At 36.3% G+C, this 21,775-nt stretch overlaps 1 protein-coding gene across 3 annotated transcripts; it reads right to left on the bottom strand.

Annotated features, from left to right (window-relative positions):
• Window positions 1-514: 514 nt before the first annotated feature.
• LOC131361523 (interleukin-2 receptor subunit beta) lies at window positions 515-19,942 on the bottom strand. Of its 3 annotated transcripts, none has more exons than XM_058402688.1 (11): window positions 19,776-19,942; window positions 9,265-9,423; window positions 7,839-7,944; window positions 7,150-7,270; window positions 6,201-6,288; window positions 5,565-5,661; window positions 5,210-5,343; window positions 4,904-5,075; window positions 4,130-4,235; window positions 3,868-3,946; window positions 515-3,726 (listed from the first exon to the last, which is right to left on the bottom strand). In XM_058402688.1, exons 3-11 carry the CDS (start codon window positions 7,915-7,917, stop codon window positions 3,013-3,015), a joined length of 1,590 nt encoding a protein of 529 aa, XP_058258671.1. In that variant the 5' UTR covers window positions 7,918-7,944; window positions 9,265-9,423; window positions 19,776-19,942; the 3' UTR covers window positions 515-3,012. The 3 variants fall into 3 exon arrangements, with proteins under 3 accessions (XP_058258671.1, XP_058258668.1, XP_058258670.1); XM_058402685.1 differs by lacking the exon at window positions 19,776-19,942 and adding an exon at window positions 17,286-17,439; XM_058402687.1 differs by lacking the exon at window positions 19,776-19,942 and adding an exon at window positions 9,532-17,199.
• Between the last annotated feature and the right edge of the window lie 1,833 nt (window positions 19,943-21,775).

Raw genomic sequence — 21,775 nt, 5'->3', positions numbered from 1 at the left:
TGGGATTAAAAGTGTGTGTAAGGGGCTCTTGTTTGTAGGCAGTGATTCATGATGGGACTTGGAGGATTTAACACAGTAACACAGGTTTGTCCATTAAAGACAAAATATATCTCATCTACTGACTAATAAGAGCTGTTTACGTAGTCCATGTTCATAAATTCTATAAATCCTTGCTCTGCCCCTGTAGTATTACATGGCAATGTATTAAAAAAATGTGAATTTGCAAGGTGCCCATACCACAATCTAATGGAATCAGGGATTTTGGATTGTTCAGTAACCGTTTCATATTGTTCCACTTGCAATGTCTCTGCATACGTGACCGTAGACTTTGTTTCTAACAATCTGTTTCCTGAAATGAGATATCCTCTCACTTTCTAAAAAGGAAACAGACCAAATATAGGTATCGGAAAGAAGGAAAGGTAAAGTGAGACGAGGGGAGTTTTAGAGGATGTCTCAAAAAATAAGGTTTCTGTGGTATAGTGACGCAATTTTACTAGCGTGTCTGTATCGCCGGATGTAGCACCGACAATTCTCTGACGGTTGCACGCAGTTTAATGTAGATTTAAAGACTATTCTTCGCTCAAGTATCATATTTTTTCCTTTTGCTATTCTAACAAAATGCTCTACTAACAAGATCCCTTTTTTCATTTTCAAGTCTCTTCTCAGAATAACATGCTTTTTTCATTTGTCAAACAGCTCAGCATCTCATTACTCACAATATTGCTTCATTCAGGAAACCCCAGAGTGATGTGAAGACTCATTGGAGGGAAACTAGACCTTTTACTGTCATTTCTTCTTGCTGAATAGTCATCTCGAGCTCACATTTTACAGAGTAGTAGACAGGGTTTCTGAGGAAACAAAACTTTTTATCAGCTGTGTAAGGCTTTGTGGGTGATGATGAACTCTGTTAGATACCACGGGTGTCAAAGAAACAAGCAGGAAGGCTAACGTGAGGTCATTAGTAGTATGTCCATTAATCATTAAGTGGAAATGAGAAAAAATGTATGGACATATGTATGTATGTATGGATTGATACATAATACAAAAGAATGGAATGTATCTAGTGATTGATCTACTAGAAATGTTTGCTTTAGTGTGTCTATTGCTGTTAAAACTCCTTGTCACAGGATATGAGAATTTTTGGATTGATGGATTGATGGATGGATGGATAGATGGATGGATGGATGGATGGAACTGTTGAACGGAATAAAACTGAGGAACTGCATTGATAATGCTGTATTGGAAATAAGAATTCTTGCACGAAGACATGGACTAATGGGACGTTGGATGGATGGTAGGTAGGTAGGTAGGTATTGGTTCCGAATTGAATGGATGGAGATGGATGGATGGATGGATGGATGGATGGGTGTGACTGAATGTATGTATGTATTGATTGATGCATGGATGATGGATAAAATGTAGGTATTGCTCCTTAATTGATGACTTTGTGGATGAATGGATGGATACATAAATACTAAAAACCAACAAAAACAAACAATTTTTTTGTCTCTCCATTAAGAAAAATACAACTTTTTAGTCTTCATAAGCAATTCAAATGTCATGCTGTTATTGTTATATAGTATTATTTATAAATTTTTCATAGCAGCACAGCACAAATACATACATGTACACACACACCACACTATACCATGTCCATTTCACATATACATATATATATATATATATATATATATATATATATGCCATCATAAGGTCACACAGACTGAACAAAATACTGTGCACTGGCAGTGATACTTAGGTGATGGAAAGTGAGTGACTTTTCATTAAACATTAAGGCTGTCGGTGTTTAGGGTACTACAATGACAAACAGTGACACGACATTGCACTCGTAAGATCTACATAGGCAAAAACAGTCAACAGTACCGGTTCGAACAATTTACGGAGAATAAAAATAATAAGAAACACTGCTGAATTCCAGTCAAGCAAGAACTACATAAATATAATAACAATGAAAATGTCATCTACACCACTGTAAATAGTTTATAGCGACTAATTATTGTTGCTATATATGAGCTTCATTCAGATATTTAAATCATACCAAGATAAATATAGCAGACTCCATAATGTCAGTCCTCCAGTTTCGGTAACTGGACAAGTAGATGTGGCAAACAAGGGGGCAACAAGTCAAGACATGTCTGGTGTCCAGTGTTTGCAGCATTAGTTTTAAGTTTCATGTGACACAGCTAACATAGCTAACACATATCTGATGGCTTTCTAACCCAAAATAAATGTGTCAAACCGCAGTGATGTTCACTAATGTCAGTAAACACTCGTTCGACAAACTTTTTACATGGTCAAATTTTGACACTTTCTACTAAACTTCTAAGAATTAGAAGTTTAGAGCTCTTCTCTGTTTTGATGACGATGATGTGAAGGCGCAGGATCATTGCAAATATTTTGGCAGTTGTTATCCTGGTCACAAATTCAGCTTAGGCTTTTCAGTCCATTTAGCACATAGGCATCCAAATAATCAGAACATTCATTGTATGAATAAAAACACACTTGGCTAGCATGGTTTTAGATATTTTTAAGCAGCCTGATTGCTTTTACCACATAATTTGCTAAAGTGTCTCATCACAGTGGCTCCTTTCCAGATGGAAAGACAAAGCAAAGTTATAAATTATACTAAATAATTCTACATTGCTCTGGTCAAATATATTTACGTTTTCCTAAAGTAGTGGTGTCAGTGACATGCTTACGAGACCACCACACAAATATTATGAAGCAATCTTAAAACTATTTGATATTTCACCCAACATTAGGTAGGCCTGATCTTAATCAAACTTAAGGCCACAAAATAGAAAGGTACTATTCCTCCAGCATTACAGAAATCTGAGAACATTGTTCATCATTAGAATGAATACATTGTGAATTTTTACATTATGTGCTTAATTTAGCCAGAGTTTATAGAACGGTTGTCCATCACGTTTTCCCTGAGTTCCTGTCATCTTTCCTTGTGGGTTTGTGTATACTTGTGTCACATGATCAACCTTAAACGTTCTTAACAGGCATATAATCATCACTTGAGGGCTCCAGAATCCCCGAGAAATCCAGGGTACTGGAATTTCCCAGCAGAACGTTTCTGTAGATCTCTGGAGGCGGGTTCAGGAATGGTTGGTTATTCCATGGGTTCCATGCCGGACCAGGTGGGATTCCCAAATGAGGGACTCTTGTCAGCTGGGGGACTGGGCACGGTAGATTGCAGTGGATGGGCAGAGTGTTGTCCACCACTGGCGGGCTAGGAAGTCCTTCACTTCCAGACTCCTCCTGGCTTTCTTGTTCCTCGGAGCTGCCGGCGAACCCTGAATCCGGGCTCTGGATGTCCAACCGCAGCTTCTGCAGCTGCTTGTAGGAGGAGGACGTTTCCAAAGGGGTGCTCATGGTGACCTCATTCAATTCAGTGTCACTGCCATTATCATGAACGGCTGGCAGAATTTTCTCTTGCACACTGCCTCCTCCTGCTGGGCCATACGGACAATCTGCCGAACATGGCTCCAGCTGATCTGCTGTGCGAGATTTCGAGCTCTGGGACAGGAAATAAATGGAGTTGGAGAAACTGGAGCTGTTGCCATCCTTTATGTTGACATCTTTTTCCCTCTGTTTGGATAGCATATCAGAATTGCAGACTTTGAAGACTGTCACAGGTGAGATGCACTCTGAATCAGTCTGGATATACATTTCATTCACAGTAGGACCCAGCCATGACTAAGAAAGAAGAGAATGTTACAGGATTGAATTCAGAGATGGATGAGTCTTCCATCACACTACTGAAAGGAAAAAATCAACCCTACTTGGCTATTAACAATGATTTTAACAGTGTGGTGGATTTTTTCAACTTGACCTTACCTTAAATTCACCAGCGTGGTCTGAGAAAAGCTCCCCAAAATATTTCGCAGGCGTGGGTACATATTGCCACTTTATAAACCTGAAAAAAAGCCAACTGTTTGCATTAGTCTTTAGCAGAAAACTTGTGTATGCAATGCAATTAGGTATTTTAAATTAACATCATTAAAGAGGAATGACCAGAACATCCAAATTTTGTTCCATATGGCCGAATATTCTTTTCCTTTCCCTTGGTATGATTGTGAATATGGAGGCTACCACTTACCTCTTGTGACGCTGGAGGCAGAAGAAAGTCAGTAAAAAGACTGCAACTGTTATAATTATACCAAGGCTGATTAAAGTATGGAATCCACCTGGTATAATGGGATCTTCTGTAAATAGAGGAGAGAAGACATCATACAGTTATTGTAAAGTACATTACAGGATGACTTGTTAAATTCTTGAAGGTGTTAGTTCATAGTTTATTTAACAGATAACATGCTAAACCTAAAAATAAACCAATTAAAAATAAACCATCATCATTGATTAGAGAGGTTTATTTAACATTTTTAGAAGGAGTCTACAGTGTTGGTGCTTTGTAACAGTTTTGCAGTAAACCTGTAATTATGTAAGTGTAACTGTTTTGTGCTATGGGAAATTCCTCAGGATAGAGAACTTTATGCCTCGTGGTTTCTCAGTAACATGACAAGTACTTTTCTGTACATGACATGTACTTTTTTCTGCTACTGTATTTAAAAACAGAGAAAGGAACGACTGTGTAAAGACTACTATAATGTATGTATATTGTATAATCCTATATATATTTCTTCTTTATTTGTAACTACAGGCATATATAGGAAGAATAAAACAATATGAGATGTCCTGTTATAGGAAAACAACCAACACTGAGGTAATAATGGCCTAATAATTATTTGCTTTTAACAGCAAGCTCCCTCATGTTTTATTCCTTACTAATAGTACTCTCAGTGATGTCTGACTCTTGTGAATTAGAATGAAATGAACATAAACAGAGAGCTCTCCAAGAATTTAGTGTGCTTACCAGATATAGGTTCTAAACCCACAGTGGATTTCCACACAGTGACTGGACTCCACTCGCTCCAGATTTTTTCTTCAGAAGCGGACCGAACCCTGACCATGTATTCCCTCCCCAAGATTAGTTTCTCTTCTGGTAACTCACAGTGCTCCTGTTTTGTAGATGCCACCTGGCTCTTCTATACAGGCAGAGAGAAATATGCTTTGATAAAAGCAACTTTATGCCTATAGCACTTTTGGTACGTTAAAAGTACAGTTTGGAGTTAATAGGGATGTAGACAGAAAGAAAAAGAGTAAGACAGTGATGGCTCACCTCCCAGCTGTTCTCGAGTAAACCCCACTGCACCTCATACACCACATCACTGACAAAGTCAGATTTAGGAGAACCGCACTGCCAAGTGATATTCAGTCCTTTCACAAGTGGCTTCTTTGGAGGATACATCTTAACTATAAAACACACACACACACACACACAGAGTTTAGTTATGCCTTCTTAACACAACACGTAGCGCACACTGAGTGCAAAAGTTTGCATCCCCCCCTATGGTTTCCTGGGAGGGAAAAATGCTTAACGCACCATGTTTCATTTAAAAAGAAAATAAAATGAAAAGTTAAAAATCAAACAGGTGAAAAAAATGAAAAGTGAAGCTTCAGTTGAAGCGGCTTACCATTACTTATTGTATGAAAAGCCATTTTTTCCACTGCTTCACTCTTATTTTCACACCATACATTCAGTTTGGGAAATGACTCCCCAGCAGTTAAAGACTGGAATCAACAGTTGTATCAGATTAGCAAATAATTATTCTAGAACATAATAATGCAATGCTATGTGCCATTTCCTGAATAAAAAATATCCATTTAGCAAAAAAAATCTATACTCCAAAAGTGTACACGCGACACAAATAGGAAATGTCTAAACATTGATGCACATCTAAACATTGATGCACTGACATTTTCTGCAAGGAGACATGTTTCCATTTTTTTTTTGAAGGAGTCTCTAGTGTCTTGGGCACTTGGAAGACAGCACTATCTGCCCTCTTTCAAATACATGATCACACAGATGCCCATGATTGGCTAGTGTCATTTTGATTGAGATAGTACGCCAAAACTCCCAACCAGAAAGAATGGCCAATATTCCTGTTATTGTCAGAAATCTTTGGGATTCAATTCAGGTTTCACAGTCTCCAATCAATGTATTATTGAACCATTTTAAAAAAATGAACAACTAAATAAATAAATGAATATATAAATGAGTATATTTCTAAAGCAAATCATTTTACACACACTGCAAAATAATTCCATACCTTGTTTAGAAATGTCAGAGTTCCTTTACGTAATTGTGGCTGTTGCTGAGGCACCAGGTCACTTTCGAGCTTGTGAATACGTATGAAACTGAAACACAAATGTAACGTTTTAATTAATAAACTATTAACTAATTAACATCGACTATTCATTAATTGCTGCCAAATTGCTGTGGTATGAAAGGAGTAAAACATTTTAGGATGTGTTGAGTAAAGATTTTCAGTTTTATGTCATTTCTAACCCAATTCACACAACATTTAAGAACAATTCCTTATTTAAACAAAAGCCTATATACTAGTCTATATACTTATTCAAGTGATCGTCAGAAATAATCAAGGATTTAAGGAGAAACTGCTTAATTCTGTCATTTATGTGTATGAATAATTTCTGATTTTAAAGCCACACTCTTAAAAGGGCTCAGTAAAGAACCGGACACTTGCTTTATATGTGGAAAACCCAAAATTGTTCTTTATATACAGTATATTATAAAGTAATCTACATTAAACTAATATAAACTAATCCTGATAACTAATAATACAAACTAATCCACATTAGATGGTTCTTTATTTATAAATGTACTGCAACAAAAACAACACTGCGTTATGAAAATTCAGCCCAAAGTATTGCATCAGCAAAACTCCTCCCTCTCATTGAGGTGTTTCTATCACTTCAGTTTACATTACAAATTTGATCAACTATTGGATCTTTTCTAAAGTATGCCATTCATTTTGACATATCTCACAGCATTAACTTACAATTCCAAACAGTAACTGCGCTGATTTTACCTTACGCATTCTCTGAAGAATGATTATAGAGCTGTTTTAATATAAACGATACAAATACAGAACCTTAGGGTTCAGGGTTTTTTTTTTTAAAGACTAGTTCTAAAGACTATTGTCTTAAAACCACAGCTATGAGTTCTGTCATGTAGTAATGAAAATAATACATTACTCATTGAAATCACATCTCAGGGAACATTTGGTGGTTGGTGTTATGTGAAATCTGTCTTCCACTGAAGAAGTGTTCCAGATACACGTGATGAGATTTATGCCATCAGTGTAGCAATTCAGATCTACACAAACACAAAAACACAGAAAAACACACAATCAATATACCTTACTGTGATATTATACAACATTGCTGCTGATAGATGAACTGAAATGGCCGAAGCTCTATAACTACAGACTATCCTGAACTGCAGTATGTTCCTCTTTTGCATGTATCTCAGCCACAAGGACACAAAATTAGAAAGGCAAAATTAGAAACTACAACAGAAGCATTTTTACATGCTTAAAAGTTTCCTAAAGTGTTTTAGACACACAAACAAACAGATTTTGACCATTTTCTTTTGTCTGTGGTTCATTGAAGGCTTTTGAAACTCCATTAGGGGGGTCAGTGTATACTGACGGCGATAGCAAAACATACAAGAATGAAAACATCACTCGTGTCTACCAAGATCTAAACAGAGAACAGCTGAACACCATAGGGAAATGAAAGAACTCGGGTGGACACAGGACAAGGAAGAAAAACAAAAACGTGTCACGACAAGAGAATAGATTAAGCATCCAAAATGTCCTTATTCCCAAATAATAATGCAACAGATAATAATGACTGCTGATGATTCAATCAGCACTCCTTACTTTCACTGGCCTTGCTTGAAGAAATGAGTGACATCATCAAGAGCATCAGGATCTGGCCATTCAGCATCTTTGTCTTCATTCTGGAGGTATTCTGAAGATTAATCACCTAAGCCAGAAAAGTGAGAGTTGCATGGTTGAGGTTTTTATGTCATGTATACAGCATGCATTAGAGAGACTCATAATAAATCTTTGACTGCTCACTTCCTCACTAAGGACCCTAGTTCAGGCAAGCTTTCGTCAACAACTGTTAAGTTGTACAGAAGGAACAAATTACAGCTCAGATTGACTAAAACAAAAGAGATTCCACTGGGACAAACCAGGACTTGCTGGGACTGGTGCTTCAGGAGGTGATGCTGGATTAAACTGTTGTCTATCATGGGCAAAGACTCTCCCCACCTACATAAAGGTATACTCTATAAAGTCTGTAAGCTTTTACATCAACAGAATAACCGATTTATCCCAATGTCCAAATCACTTTTTTGTTGCTTACTCACTTACTTACTTACTAACTTGCACACTTATTGTTCTTGTAATACGGGTGTCTTCCATGCCAATTCATTAGTTTTCGATTCTATTAGCCAAGCTTGTACTACCACTTTGAGTGGAAAACTGCCTGAACCACAATGAGCACATATAAACCACAAAAAAAAAAAAAAAAAAAACACAACCACCCACCAACCAGGTAGGAGTGCAGTTAAAATGTCAAGGCATATCTCTCTCTGTCAAGGCATATCTTTCTCTGTCTGAGTCTCCTGTCTCACAAACAGGAGCACTGTGCTTTTGATTAAGGTTGTGTTTCCGCACAATGACGGCCTGACCGTTGTCTTGTGGTCAAAAGTGTTTTAGATGTCATAACATTAAAACAGATCCCGAGACATGGATTGCATTAAGAGTGCATTGACCTCATAATCAATGCAGTAATCACCAATAAATAAATAAATAAAGAGTATGAAAATATTCTTCGTCTTCTTCTTAATAATAATAATAATAATAATAATAATAATAATAATAATAATAATAATAATAATAGCAATAATAATAATAATAATAATAATAATAATAATAATAATAATAATAATAATAATTATTATTATTATTATTATTATTATTATAAACACTCAAACTGCTGTACATACACTGAGCCCATTCTGGACTCTGTAATAATACAAAAGCTCTAATATCACCCGATGCCAAATCCCAAAATGATACTGCCATGCTTTCATATATTCAAGGAAAGAAAGCATGAAGAAACCTGAAGGCATACTTGAACAAAACCTGACTACAAAATGTGTCCAAAAATCTGTAAGTCCAATCCAGATACCAACCATACCATTTCAGACCATGTCCGATGCTAAGAATAGGATTGGTGTGTCTCTCATATATAAAACTGACAGTACAATACACAATATTTAAAGAAATAACTCACCTTTCAGAAACAGATGAACGTTTTCTTGGTACTCATATCTCAGTGATTATTTTAATTGATGAATTTCCAATGTTGATGGGTTGGAAGTCATTATACTGATGGCACATGGTGTCAATGTGGTGAAGCGTGGAAGCTTTGACTACTGATGAGTTTCTCAATCTGCTTAAACACACACACACACACACACACACACACGGTGGTGTCCCAGTTAACCACAAGCACCATTTTCAGTAAGTGTAGCTTATAGCTTACTGAAAGTGTACGTACCTGCAGAGGAAATTATCAGGGACTTCCTTACTCCTCTCGCATGTGTCATTATTTTATCTTTCTTTTCTTTTTAATCTCTCTATTCCTAAATTCAACTTCTTCCAACAAATTCCACTAATATCCCTTTATTTCTTTTTCTCGTTACTGCAATTTGTTTTTTATTCTCTTTATTTCTATATATCTCTTATTTCTTGTGTCATTTCCTCACCAGATATCTCGAGGTTCGGTTAACAGCGATATGTGATAACTTAGCACTTACCACAACCTTTTTTTTATACTGATACTGACCCCTCTCTCTCTCTCTCTCTCTCTCCCTCTCTCTCTCATCCTCCCTCTCTCTCTCTCTCTCTCTCTCTCTCTCTCTCTCTCTTTTTCACACACACACCCCCACTGGAAAAAAGCAGCATTTTGCAACATACTTAGAATCTGATGTGCTAAGAAACAGGATGAAGTGGCTCTTCTATCTAATTTATTTTGTTCCAAGAAGAAGCTAATGATACAGAAGGTCACAGAATTCTAGTTCAGTGTTCTTTATATGTAAGAACCTCAGCTTTACAAGAACGGTCTCTGATATGAAAGATAAAGTCAGTCACAGTGATAATGATTTCTTCAGTATTATTTTCAGTAAGTTGATTCACAACCAAAAAATGGAATTATAATACTTTTGTAAAATTTGACAAAAAGTGTGTTTCTGTTTCTGTCTTGTTGTTTGCGTACCACAAACAATCCGAAAATTCTGGAGAACCACCAAGTTCAATGTTTTCTCTGCCTTTAGTTTGTAGTATTAGCCAAGTTATAAATGATTCATTCATTATGAACAATTCATTCATAGACACTGTAATTTCCATTGAGGCTCTAGAACCAAGTGAATCAGTTGAATCTGTAGTGACTTGCCCATTGCTATAAACTAACCAACCTCAAGCAAAAACAAAACTATTTACACTAAAACCTGTTTCTCATGCGAGTGTCTGTTTTGTTTTTGAGTTCCATTTCTGCAGAACCACCAACACTCCAGGTTTTGTTTTGGTTTTTTTTAAAATATTCCATGATTCATTCATTGAGTAGTCACTCAATGAGAGACACTATTGTTCTAAAGAAGCTCCAAATCAAAAGAATTAATGCTCAAAAAAATATTTTGGGCACAATCCTGCAAATTTGATCAGATCCAGTGCATTATAACATACCTGAACTAGCTGACCAATTGTTTTCGATCTTGCTAAGTGAATAGTAAGATGAATTGAGGTTGTATGTAGGTTGTAGGACCTTCAAACTCTGTATAAACTGTTAAGTCTCCAGGTCCTCATTAAAATATCTTACACAATGAGTCACCACAAAAGAGGACTTAGTTCCACTGAAATGAACAAATAGTCTGAGGCAAGAACCTTCAACCATCAACAATACCACAGTGACCTGGAGTTAACTGGAGTTGAAATCTTGAAAAATGAAGCAATTTGATAATGAGATATTTCTTAATTCTATAAAAAATAATGTCATTTGTATGAAAATAATGATATTTTCATGGCACTTAGAGAGTAAAAGGCTGGAAATTCTATGAACATGCATTCTTTATGCATGTTTATTATATAAAATATAATAAACATGCATAAAGTTAATGGAAATAAATTGCAGAAGTTTCAAATATGCACAAATTTTCCATTTACAACAAAACTATGAATTGGCCAGGTCATATGATTTGCATAAAATTTTTAAAAAAAATTAAATCTGTGAACTGATTTTATCTTTATTTTTCAACTTTTAGATTGAAAAGTTACCCTACCCTGCAGGCAGGGTATAAAATTGGTTTAAGGTGATTTCTTTGATTTATCTCAGTCTGCAGTTTGCATGATGTTAATTTGCGGTCAGAAGACTCCATTGTGCGCTACTTACATTAGCCGTTTATCTCCTGCGCAAAACTAAATACACAAATGATAAGGGATGTGTTTGGGCGCTGTTTTTCATACTGGTCCCACCTGTTTTTCTGCTCCTATAAAGGTCAGCAAGCCACAACGGGGGAAATCGGCCTCTTGTGGTTTCAGGTGCGACGGTAGAGCTGTGTGCTCTTTCACAAAAACAAAACTTAAACAGGGACAACTGTCATATCAAGCCTCGAAACTAATACCTCTTTTTTTTTGGAAGATTTTAGCATGTAGTTTTGTTAATTTGAAAGTTGGCTTGTATAACTATGTGCTTTGTGCGACTTTTTAACATCATACTACAACTTCTGTATTAGGAAAATTTTTATTTTCCCCCTTTTTATGCCTTTTTATTAACTCATAAAACAATTCTCAGTACAAACCTTCAATGTCATACCCTATTTCAAACCTTTAAAAAATTCTCTTAAGATCTTTTTAATGACAATAATAAACACTACAGCAAAATTTATTCCCTTCCTTAGGCTAGTCATGGACATTAATTTAGTTGCTAGCTACCTATCTAAATTATTCATGTGAAATTTGGGATTTTTGTAGTGATCTGGGATGTTTTTTAAAAAAACAACAAGATTTTTCTGTCCTTGAGAGAAGCCAGACCAAGCCACTTAATTTTAGAGTTTAGAGTAAAACATTGCTAATAAAGCGCTCTGTCTTGCAGTAATGACTAATAACTAAACTTGTCCTCAAGTCCTCTGATGTTTAAAATCTACCACCTAGCCAGAGGGATATCTACTGTGTTTAAGTCTAGCTGATAGCATTATCTTTAAATGAAAGTGTTCATGAATCATCAAACTGAAATGACTGGTAGTCTAACTCATTTCTTTCTGATTCATTATCAATCTACATCTATCAACCATAAACTAATAAACTAACCAGCTTTCTCTACTTGTGCACAAGCATAGTACATCGTGAGAGAATAGTACACCAGAATCTGACAAAACATGAGAATTACCCTATTAGATCCAAATGTAATCATTAATTTGTTAATCGACTCAATTATTACCAAGGTTCTGTACCGCAATACCTTAAACTGTTCTAAAGACTAGGGAGAGCCACGTTGTTCCTGTGTGGAATCCTACCATAGTAGATTTTTCTTTAGGAAAAGGCTCTAATAGAAGCATTTATTTATACAAAGAACCCAGAAAGAAGCCTTGGTTCTAATAATGTAGCTTCTCCCAGCACACAGCTGAAGTAGCTAGAGCTCTTAATTTCTGCAATTTAATAAATTATTAAAAGACTTATTGATGTCATGTTAGTCCAGCAGATTGTGTTGTCCCTCACAGGTCCAAGGTTCCCAGTTTGCAGGGGTTACTCTCTGAATTGTGTTAATGAAGATGCTACATTCTTAGAAACAATGGTTCTTCGGGATACAAGGAAACTAAGCATCAAGACTCTTGTTTGTCCTAGCATCCGTTTGGTGGAATGAACTTCCCATAGATGGCTGAACAGTTTGAACAGTTGAGTGAATGGCTGTCTTCAAACAACTTCTAAAGACTTCTATCTCTTCAGGAAGTACTTTAACTAAAAAAAATGTTGTTTGTGAGGTTCTCTTGCAATATTTCCTCCCCAGCAGGGTTTTAGACTGGTGATATATTTAGTCCCTGACCTAGTGAACCAGTATCAGTATTTCCACTGATAGAAACTTCACTTTGCATGTCGTTCTATAAAAGGTCAGACAAATGGCATAAATTTAGTGATGTATGTGAGTATATTTGGGTTTCCTCATGGTTCTTCAGATTCTTTCCACCTCCCAATAACATGCAAGGTGGATTTCTAGGATTTCTTGTCTAGTAATGGATTGGTGTTCTATCATGAGGGTGTTCCCAGGGTAGAATCTGGACCCACGATGACTGGCCCGGATGAGCAAATGAATAAATTTCAGGGAGATGACATGAAAATGTTCCTCTCATTTTCAAGAGAATGTGGGTTTGAAACCTAATGTTGCCACATTAACAAGATGAAAGATAGTTGTTTTCAGATTGAAGTAGCTCTATGTGACTAGACATAAGCGGCAGTTCAAAGGATTGGTTTCAGATGAATCATAGTAGATAGAACTGATATGAATGGGAAAGGATAATGAAAAAATGAAGCAAAGATCTCTAGTTTCACTCCATTCACCAGAGTCATTTTAGCAGGTGGATTGGTAACTAACGTACACCCTCTGGTGTGAACGATTGTGATGTCCTGTGGTGGCATGGCAAGTGCTTGTGCACAGATTTCCTTTGATAAGCCCCAGCCCTTCATTCAACCTATACTAAGCAATGACTAGGAAAATTCCTTATAATTTCCTAAGCCGAGACTGAAAGCCACTTAGAATGGGATAAAAGCACATTTAAAATTTGGTGCAACAAACAAGCAAACCTCACTTACATCGAATCATTACCTCTGTAATACCACGCAACTTTTTTTATCTCTAACAGGATGTTGGGCTTTGATGAAGGTTTTCACAACTTCAGAGTGCTAAATTCTCAAAACTTATCTCACATCTTTGGAAGAAAAAAAAATATTAAAAGACTGATTATTATCTTAGAGTGAGGAAAGATATTAGTTAGCAGAATGGTGGAATGACTGTATATTTAACTGACTTTCCTTATCTTTTCATTACAGGAGTGCTCATGGATGTTCCATAACACTTTAAGACACATCGTCCAAGTTTTCTTAGAAGTTCTTTGTGCATTCAGGTTCTTGTGCGTAAAGGGAAGTACAGGTAGCAAACTGTGTGATGCAATATCCTGTTACAAACCTAAGAGCTATGTTAAAACGTGGATGCTGATAACACTCTTCTTAGAAATATGATTTAACATTGTGACATAATTTACTAGATTCATAGACGTAATGTCTTACAAAATAAAATGACTGCCATATAATGATGTTTCAGTAATGTTCACAGTGATGATGTATTCATACCATGGTGTACGTTTCTGAGAATTGTGAGTTTTATAGAAGAACAAAATAGACAAAAAAACAATGGTTTCAATGATGGCATCAAACTGATGCTGCATTCTGCAGAAACGGGTTTATGAGTAAGCGTCTGTATGGACAGTTTAAGCACAATTTAGACAATTGTTATGAAATTACCCTTATTAGGTCATAATCGTTATGTTGAACGTAATAGAAAACAATTGTAAAATATATTTAGTATTTACTAACTTGTAGCTCTGATCATCAATGCAGTACACAAATGTAACAAACCTCTCATATGAACATGAAGCACTCAATATTTACTGTCCTAAAAAATAAAAGAAAATAGTGATTTTTCCAGAACAACTTTCTTGTTGACCCACAAGCTTTTCAGAGGTCAAGAATCGCCTCATAAATCATAAAACTTTAAATCAAAAAAATTTAAGATGTTGTCACAGTTATATTGTCATTGCTTTCATTTCCACTATTTCATTGGGACTTTTAACAAAATAAAGTGCACTTAGTCTGATATACACTACCAATCAAAAGTTTGGACACACCTTCTAATTCCATGGTCTTTCCTGATGTTTATTTCTTTCTACATTGTAAAACAATGCTGAAGGCGGCTGAAATACACAATAATCTGGTTTGAACAGTTGATATTGAGATATTGTCTGCTACTCTGTAAAGCCTTCATAACGGCTCTAATCTGAGGTGCTGTTAATTGGTGATTTCTGAGGCTGGTGACTCTAAATGAACTTCTCCTCTGCAGCAGAGGTCAGTTTTGGTCTCGCTTTACTGGGATGGTCTTCATGTGAGCCAGTTTCATCATGGTGCTTGATGGGTTTTGCAAATGCACTTGACAATACTGTTCTTGCGAGAACTATTCCAGAACATCTGACCTTCGTGTCTTAAAATAACAACTGACTGTTGTCGTTACCTATGGATTACTTAAGTCCATGTGTGTTATTTCAGAGTTTTGAAATCTCCAGTATTGTTCTAGAATGTAGAAAATAAATCCCTAAACAAAAAACATTGAATTAAAAGGTGTGTCCAAACCTTTGACTGGTAGTGTGTTTTATATAATGAGATATAATGAGAGAAGATTCAGTGATTGAATTTCCTAAGAGAAGGGGGGTTTTTTGCTCTCGGTTAAACTGAACTCATTTACAGTACTTATATTGTTAATAATAATAATAATAATAATAATAACAATGAAAAATGATTAACAATACACATTGTAAATTCAGACCAGAAGACAGAAACAAAGAGAGAGAGAGAGATTCTGGGTGGAATTTTACAGACATTATGTTTTTTTAGTTTTCAAAGATACATCAAGATGACAAGAGCATAAGATGTTTTTTTTGTGACTGGGAAGTGAAACAAACTAGTGGAAAGCACCAGTTTAGAAAGTGTCATAATGAACACTGTGTTTTAAAAAATATTAATCAGGAGGTTTAAAGCAACTTACAACCGAGGCAGAATCCAGTGTAAAATCAGTGCTGAGGTCCAAAACTATTTAGCAGGAGGGATTTGAACACACAAGTTGCTGATGCTTATATCACACTATTGTCACGTTATCAAATATGATTGATTGTAAGGTGATTCAGCATTCATTTTCCATAAAAGCAGCTCTGACAGTAGTTCTGGCTCTAATTGGCTCAAACCAGATTTGAACATGAATATTTTATATTTCTATTATTTTGCTCTCTCATAGTAAAAACCTTCACGGAGGCATGTCTGGCGGACTCTTCAATTGATCTAAGATGAATAACTAGCAAAGAAATTCTGTTTCCTAGACTAGTAGGGGCAAAAAGCTCCATCAAAACCCCAAAACAGTTCATTTTCATTCACAGAAATGTTTCTATTGTCAAAGCAAATGATGATATCAAACCAATTTCTGCTCTCTGAGATGTGCTTGTTCATAAGTTTCTAAAACTTGAAGGTGTTTGTCTTCATCTAAAATTCTGTATAAGGTTACACTCAGAGGGAAAAACACACATCTCACACTTAAAGCCAACTGAAAGTCCTGACTCATTTTTATATCAGATTCACTTCTGGCGATAAAAGAAAGGATTTATTTATACTGATTGAAAACTTTCGATAAATTACTAGTATATTGGTAAAAAGGGGTTATCATTTAAGGAAGTCTCCAGAACAGACTTTGTAGAACAGTCAGGTGAAATTTTGTTATTAATGATTACTGAGCAAACATTTCACTTGTTGACTGAATGTAATATGTATAACATGGAAACACTGTATAAGAACTCCATTGCCCAGTTCCCTTTTCTCTGTTTCCCAAAAATCTTAGTCAAACCTGAAAGAACAAAACAAACCCAATCATATGACCTGTAACCTGACTCATTCCCTTCTAATTACAACCATGCTTTCCTAATCAATCCACTCTCCAGCTGAATCTTGTCATATTACTGAGACTGTTTTTTCTATACGTGCTTTTTCCATATTTATTCTGTTGGAGTTTGCCTGGGTGTCAACTTACTTTTCTTTTTGTTTTCTATTCAGTCTTGTCTGCTTGGTTCAGTAAAACTTTGTACTGGCATCTAAACCCCATAATGCACTTGACACCCATGCACACCCACAAAATACTAAATGCTCCAGTTTTGCAGGTCTACATATCTAATAACATCAAACTTCTGAAACCACGAGAACACACACACACACACACACACACCGCTCACTAGTGCCTTTTCCGCTACACTTCTTTCTGTTGCTGAAGTCATCAGTCTACTCACCTAACACACACACATTAAGGTGAACCCAAGAGCACTCAAGATCTCAGCTAATTAGAGGACAAAACAGCAAAATATTCAACCATTTAAAAAAAAAAAAAAAAAAAAAAAAACAATATTAACAAAACATTTCAGGTCAATCAATTAGGTGACATTTAGTCTTATCCCTTACCTGACCAAAAAGAACAACCACAACAAAGGCCTGTCGTTGACTTGCTGAGATAAAAAAACGTTCTGGTTTCTTTGAACAAGTTTTTTTTTCTTCTTGAAACCATGCTTCACTTCTTGTTCTGTGGAAACCGGATGACGTTTGGGCGGCCTACCTGATGGAGTCACTTCCCCTGATTCAGTGATGAAAAGACATAAAATCCCCAGATAATAATGGAGATTTTCCATTACAATCTTTTCTTTTTTCTTTTCTTTTACTTTGCATATTTCCAAAATAGAATTGCCATTAGCATATCTATTAAAGTTACATTTTATTTTAAAAATACATATTGTATAGGGAAGTGAAACAGCAAACTCAGGGGGAAAAGGCCTTAAACCATTTGTCTACAATTCATGAGAGACTTCTGATTATATAATAAGTAAATCCTTTCCTGAGTCTAGAACCTCTGTCTTTTTCCAAGCATTCAGAGCACTACTGACCACCTGGTTTAGAACTTCCTAAAAGTCTGTACTCATTTCACGTCAATGGCAGCCAATCAGCACATCATCTACACATCTTGAGTCAGAACCTCATGACCTCTCACCAGATCAGGCCTTTAACCTCACCTTGATTTTTCTCTAAGATCTAAACAGTCACTTGAAGCATGTCCCAGCTCCTCTGTGGTGGTATCAGCTTCTTATATCTCAGAGCAGCCTCATATCTCCAACCTTTCAGGAAAGATCTAAAGTTCTTTGTGTATCATTTGAGATAATACAGCTTTGCATTAGTAATACACCACAAACCTTTACAAAGCTTAAGACTCAGGTAATAAATCCTTGCTGATTCCTGAGCTCTTTTTATTTTTCTGCTTCAGGATGCACTTGCACATGATTTTTAATTCACGCTCACTTTGTACTCCAAGACCGAGCTGAGAGAACTGTCATTTTGTTTGCACAGTTTTATTTAATAAACTAGTAAAAGCTAAAAGTGAGCCTATTTTTGCACAGCAAGCTTCCTGACTAAATTATACTTCACACACCACATTCATGACTTGTAATGTGGAATTGGCTTCTATAAGTATTCACACACAAAAAAAGAGCTAAACACCTTCCCAGACCTCCCAATATATGTAGGATGTTTCCCTCTAAAACAGGCATCAAAACCTCTTCAGCGCTCAATCAGGTTGGATGGAAAACATCACCCTGCCATATCACTATGGTCAGATCTTACAGGTGATGCTCCTAGTCCTGAATCACTGCACTAGATTGTCTTTGTTGTATGTTTAAGGTCAAGATCATGCTGGACTGTGAACCTCTGCTCTAAGAACTGCCTGTTTTCCTCCAGAATATCTCTATACATTCTTCTCATCTTTCCTTCTATAGCCCCATAACATGATACTTCCTTCACCATGCTTCACTGTGGGACAGAGTTGTCCAGGTTACATTTTCCATCAATTCTTTCTACCGCAAATTGATGCCATTTTGTAGATATTGTTGTGATAGATTCTACCTTCCCCATACATCTACATTAGAGCAACCTTGAGGTTCTTTGCCTTCAGTTTGGATGGGTGGTCTTTCTAGAGCCATCTTCAGAAATATTTCAGTTCCCTACCCCAGATCTGTGTCTCAACACAATCCTTCCCTGGTGGTCTATAAACAATTCATTAGTCTATATAACAGAACAAAGCAAGGAAGAACGAGTAAGTCTGTATCTTTTCTGAATGCACCGGACCAAAAAAAAAAGAGACTTGTTTTTAAGTAGTATTTTATCTTGTTTCGCAGAATGAATTATTCTTGGTTAGAGATCAGCGAGATTACACTTGCATTCAGGAGCTATGTTTAAACTATCACAAAAATCGATAGCTATTAGTAGTACTAACATAAGACTGATCTTAGAAACCACAGTAGTGTTTATACCTTCATATTTATCTGACTCTTTATCTGTTTTTCCTTTATCACACCTTTCTGCCCTCAACTTCCCCCGAACACACATACAAATAATGTTTGGGACCCCAGCTCTATGAATGCTACAATGATTTCATTTCTTGCTCGTTAACTCACTTGGTGTTGTGTTTGTCTTATTTCTAATATTGTTTTAGAATCCAGATACACTGAATTGTAAAGAAATACAATACATACATATTTTAGATTAATAATAATGATATCAGCACTGTGAAATAACACATATTGAATTATGGTGTGGCTAATAAGTGGTAGATAAAAGAAAAAATGTATTTCATTTTGTGTACCATTGTATATTTTATATGTATATGTATTTTTTATACATATATTTTTCAATTCTTAATAATATTTCTGAAGATCTACACTCTCTTGGCAGCTTCGCAATCAGCTTCATCTGGAGTTTTTATGAACCCAGAAAGCTTTTCTTAAAGATAGGTTTCCAGATTAAGTGGAGTTAAATTTTAGACAAAATCAAAATGTCATCATCACTTCATAGTCATATTTTTTTTTTCCTTCAAATAACCTGACCTTCAAATATCAAAAATTTACTAACCTCTGGTCATGTTCTCATTCCAGATCCAAATAGTCCAAATCCACAGTGATGTATTAAAAGCTGAAATAACAATAGTAACGTCTGTAATACTGGACATTCTGATGAGGAACATGGAAAAGCCATCGCATAAGTGCACTTGTATGTGATTTGTGGGAGTAATTTTGGACAGGGTAAACTGAAGAGGATAAACTGAAGTGTGAGAAGTCTGTGATCTTTTGTGGATAGAGAGAGAGAGAGAGAGAGAGAGAGAGATGGAAGAGTTTAGGGAAAGAGAAACTTAGTCTAGAAATAGAAAGTAAAACAAAGAGGATGTGTGGAATCCCTAAATCTAGAACAATCTAGAAGTGTAAATAGTTGCTAAGGAAGACAATTAAAAATGTTCTGTGTAGAACCCATTGATAAACCTAGAACCATGAAACCATGAAATACCATGAAAAGACCCCAGAGAAACCTGAAAAAATCTAAACAATGTGCATCGATTCATAACTAGTCTTTCACATTTCCCACAAACTCTACAGATCTATCACTTCTGACCTACATACACAGACCAGGCATAACATTATGACCACCTGCCTAATACTGTGTTGGTCCACCTTTTGCTGCCAAAACAGCCCTGACCCGTCCTGCACTGTGTATTTTGCCACCTTTCTATCAGAACCAGCATTAACCTCTTCAGCAATTTGAGCAACAGTAGCTCGTCTTTTGGATCGAACCACAGGGACCAGCTTTCACTCCCCACTTGCATCAGTGAGCCTTGGCCACCCATGACCCTGTCGCCGGTTCACCACTGTTCCTTCCTTGGACCACTTTTGATAGATACTGATCACTGCAGACCGGGAACACCCCACAAGAGCTGCAGTTTTGGAGATGCTCTGATCCAGTGGTCTAGCCATCACAATTTGGCCCTCCGTCAAACTCAAATCCTTATTCTTGCCCATTTTTCCTGCTTCTAACACATCAACTTTGAGGACAAAATGTTCACTTGCTGCCTAATATATCCCACCCACTAACAGGTGCCATGATGAGGAGATAATCAGTTTTATTCACTTCACCTGTCAGTGTTCATAATGTTATGGCTGATTGGTGTATGTATTGCTTCTCAGATGAGCTAAAATGGGGGAGGGGGGAACTATTATCCAGAGGCAGAAAGAAACTCATTAAAGAAATGTCATTATTTTTAACCAACCACCAGATGGCAGGCATGAAACTTCATGTTAATCCACTATGAGATAGAAAATCGATCAGATCATATTGCCATGATTATAGTTTATTTATAATGCCTTTTCAAATTGGCATGCTTTATAAAGCTATTCCATTCCCATTTTCCAGAGCAGTTTGGACATTTGTCTTCAGTATGACATGGACATTTACTGCCAACAGAGTTTCTCACAATGCAACACATTCATTTTCAACAGAACAATAATGAAAGTTTGTGGTTGCCCTAATTCAAAGAAATCAACATTCGAACCTTAGAACAGCCTAGGAGTCACATGACCGTGTGGTCTACCAAACAATTCTTTCCCACACATTGCCTCCTATAGTGTATAGCGAACCCTATATATCATGTACTAAAGGTTTATTTTTCACTAGTCCATACTTTACATCCTGTGATCAATTTTAAACATAATGGAACATTTCCATATCTATACATAATCTTGAATGCTATATATATGAGTGAAGCTTTGAAGTAGTGTTAAACCACAGAGTACATGGTTAGCACCAGAGACACCTGTAGGAGAATTTTCTCACAGAAAAGCAGGCTTAGTTTATTTCAAGTGCATCCACAGATGGTGCCAGAGACACGCTTATAAATGTGTATATACCGTGTACTGGTTAGAGAACAAATGAGCAAAATGTGTAAGCCATAGTTCAGTTATATTTGAATAAATATGAATTATCTACAGGTCATATGTAAATCACACACACACACACACACACACACACACCAACACACAGCTGCAAGGCATGAAAATGACCACTGAAGTGCCCAAAAATCAAAT

Source organism: Hemibagrus wyckioides, linkage group LG11 (genome assembly GCF_019097595.1).
Source record: "Hemibagrus wyckioides isolate EC202008001 linkage group LG11, SWU_Hwy_1.0, whole genome shotgun sequence".
NCBI lineage: Eukaryota > Metazoa > Chordata > Actinopteri > Siluriformes > Bagridae > Hemibagrus > Hemibagrus wyckioides.
This window is presented reverse-complemented; position numbering and strand designations above follow the sequence as displayed.

What these genes read in the sequence shown, in the direction of transcription:
- LOC131361523 (XM_058402688.1), bottom strand. Translation starts at nt 7,917, where the DNA reads ATGAAGACAAAGATGCTGAATGGCCAGATCCTGATGCTCTTGATGATG. An exon ending in TTTTCATACAATAAGTAATG is followed by an intron (nt 5,344 to 5,564) that starts GTAAGCCGCTTC and finishes TGTGTTTTATAG; the next exon opens with TTAAGATGTATCCTCCAAAG. An exon ending in TGCCTCCAGCGTCACAAGAG is followed by an intron (nt 3,947 to 4,129) that starts GTAAGTGGTAGC and finishes GCTTTTTTTCAG; the next exon opens with GTTTATAAAGTGGCAATATG.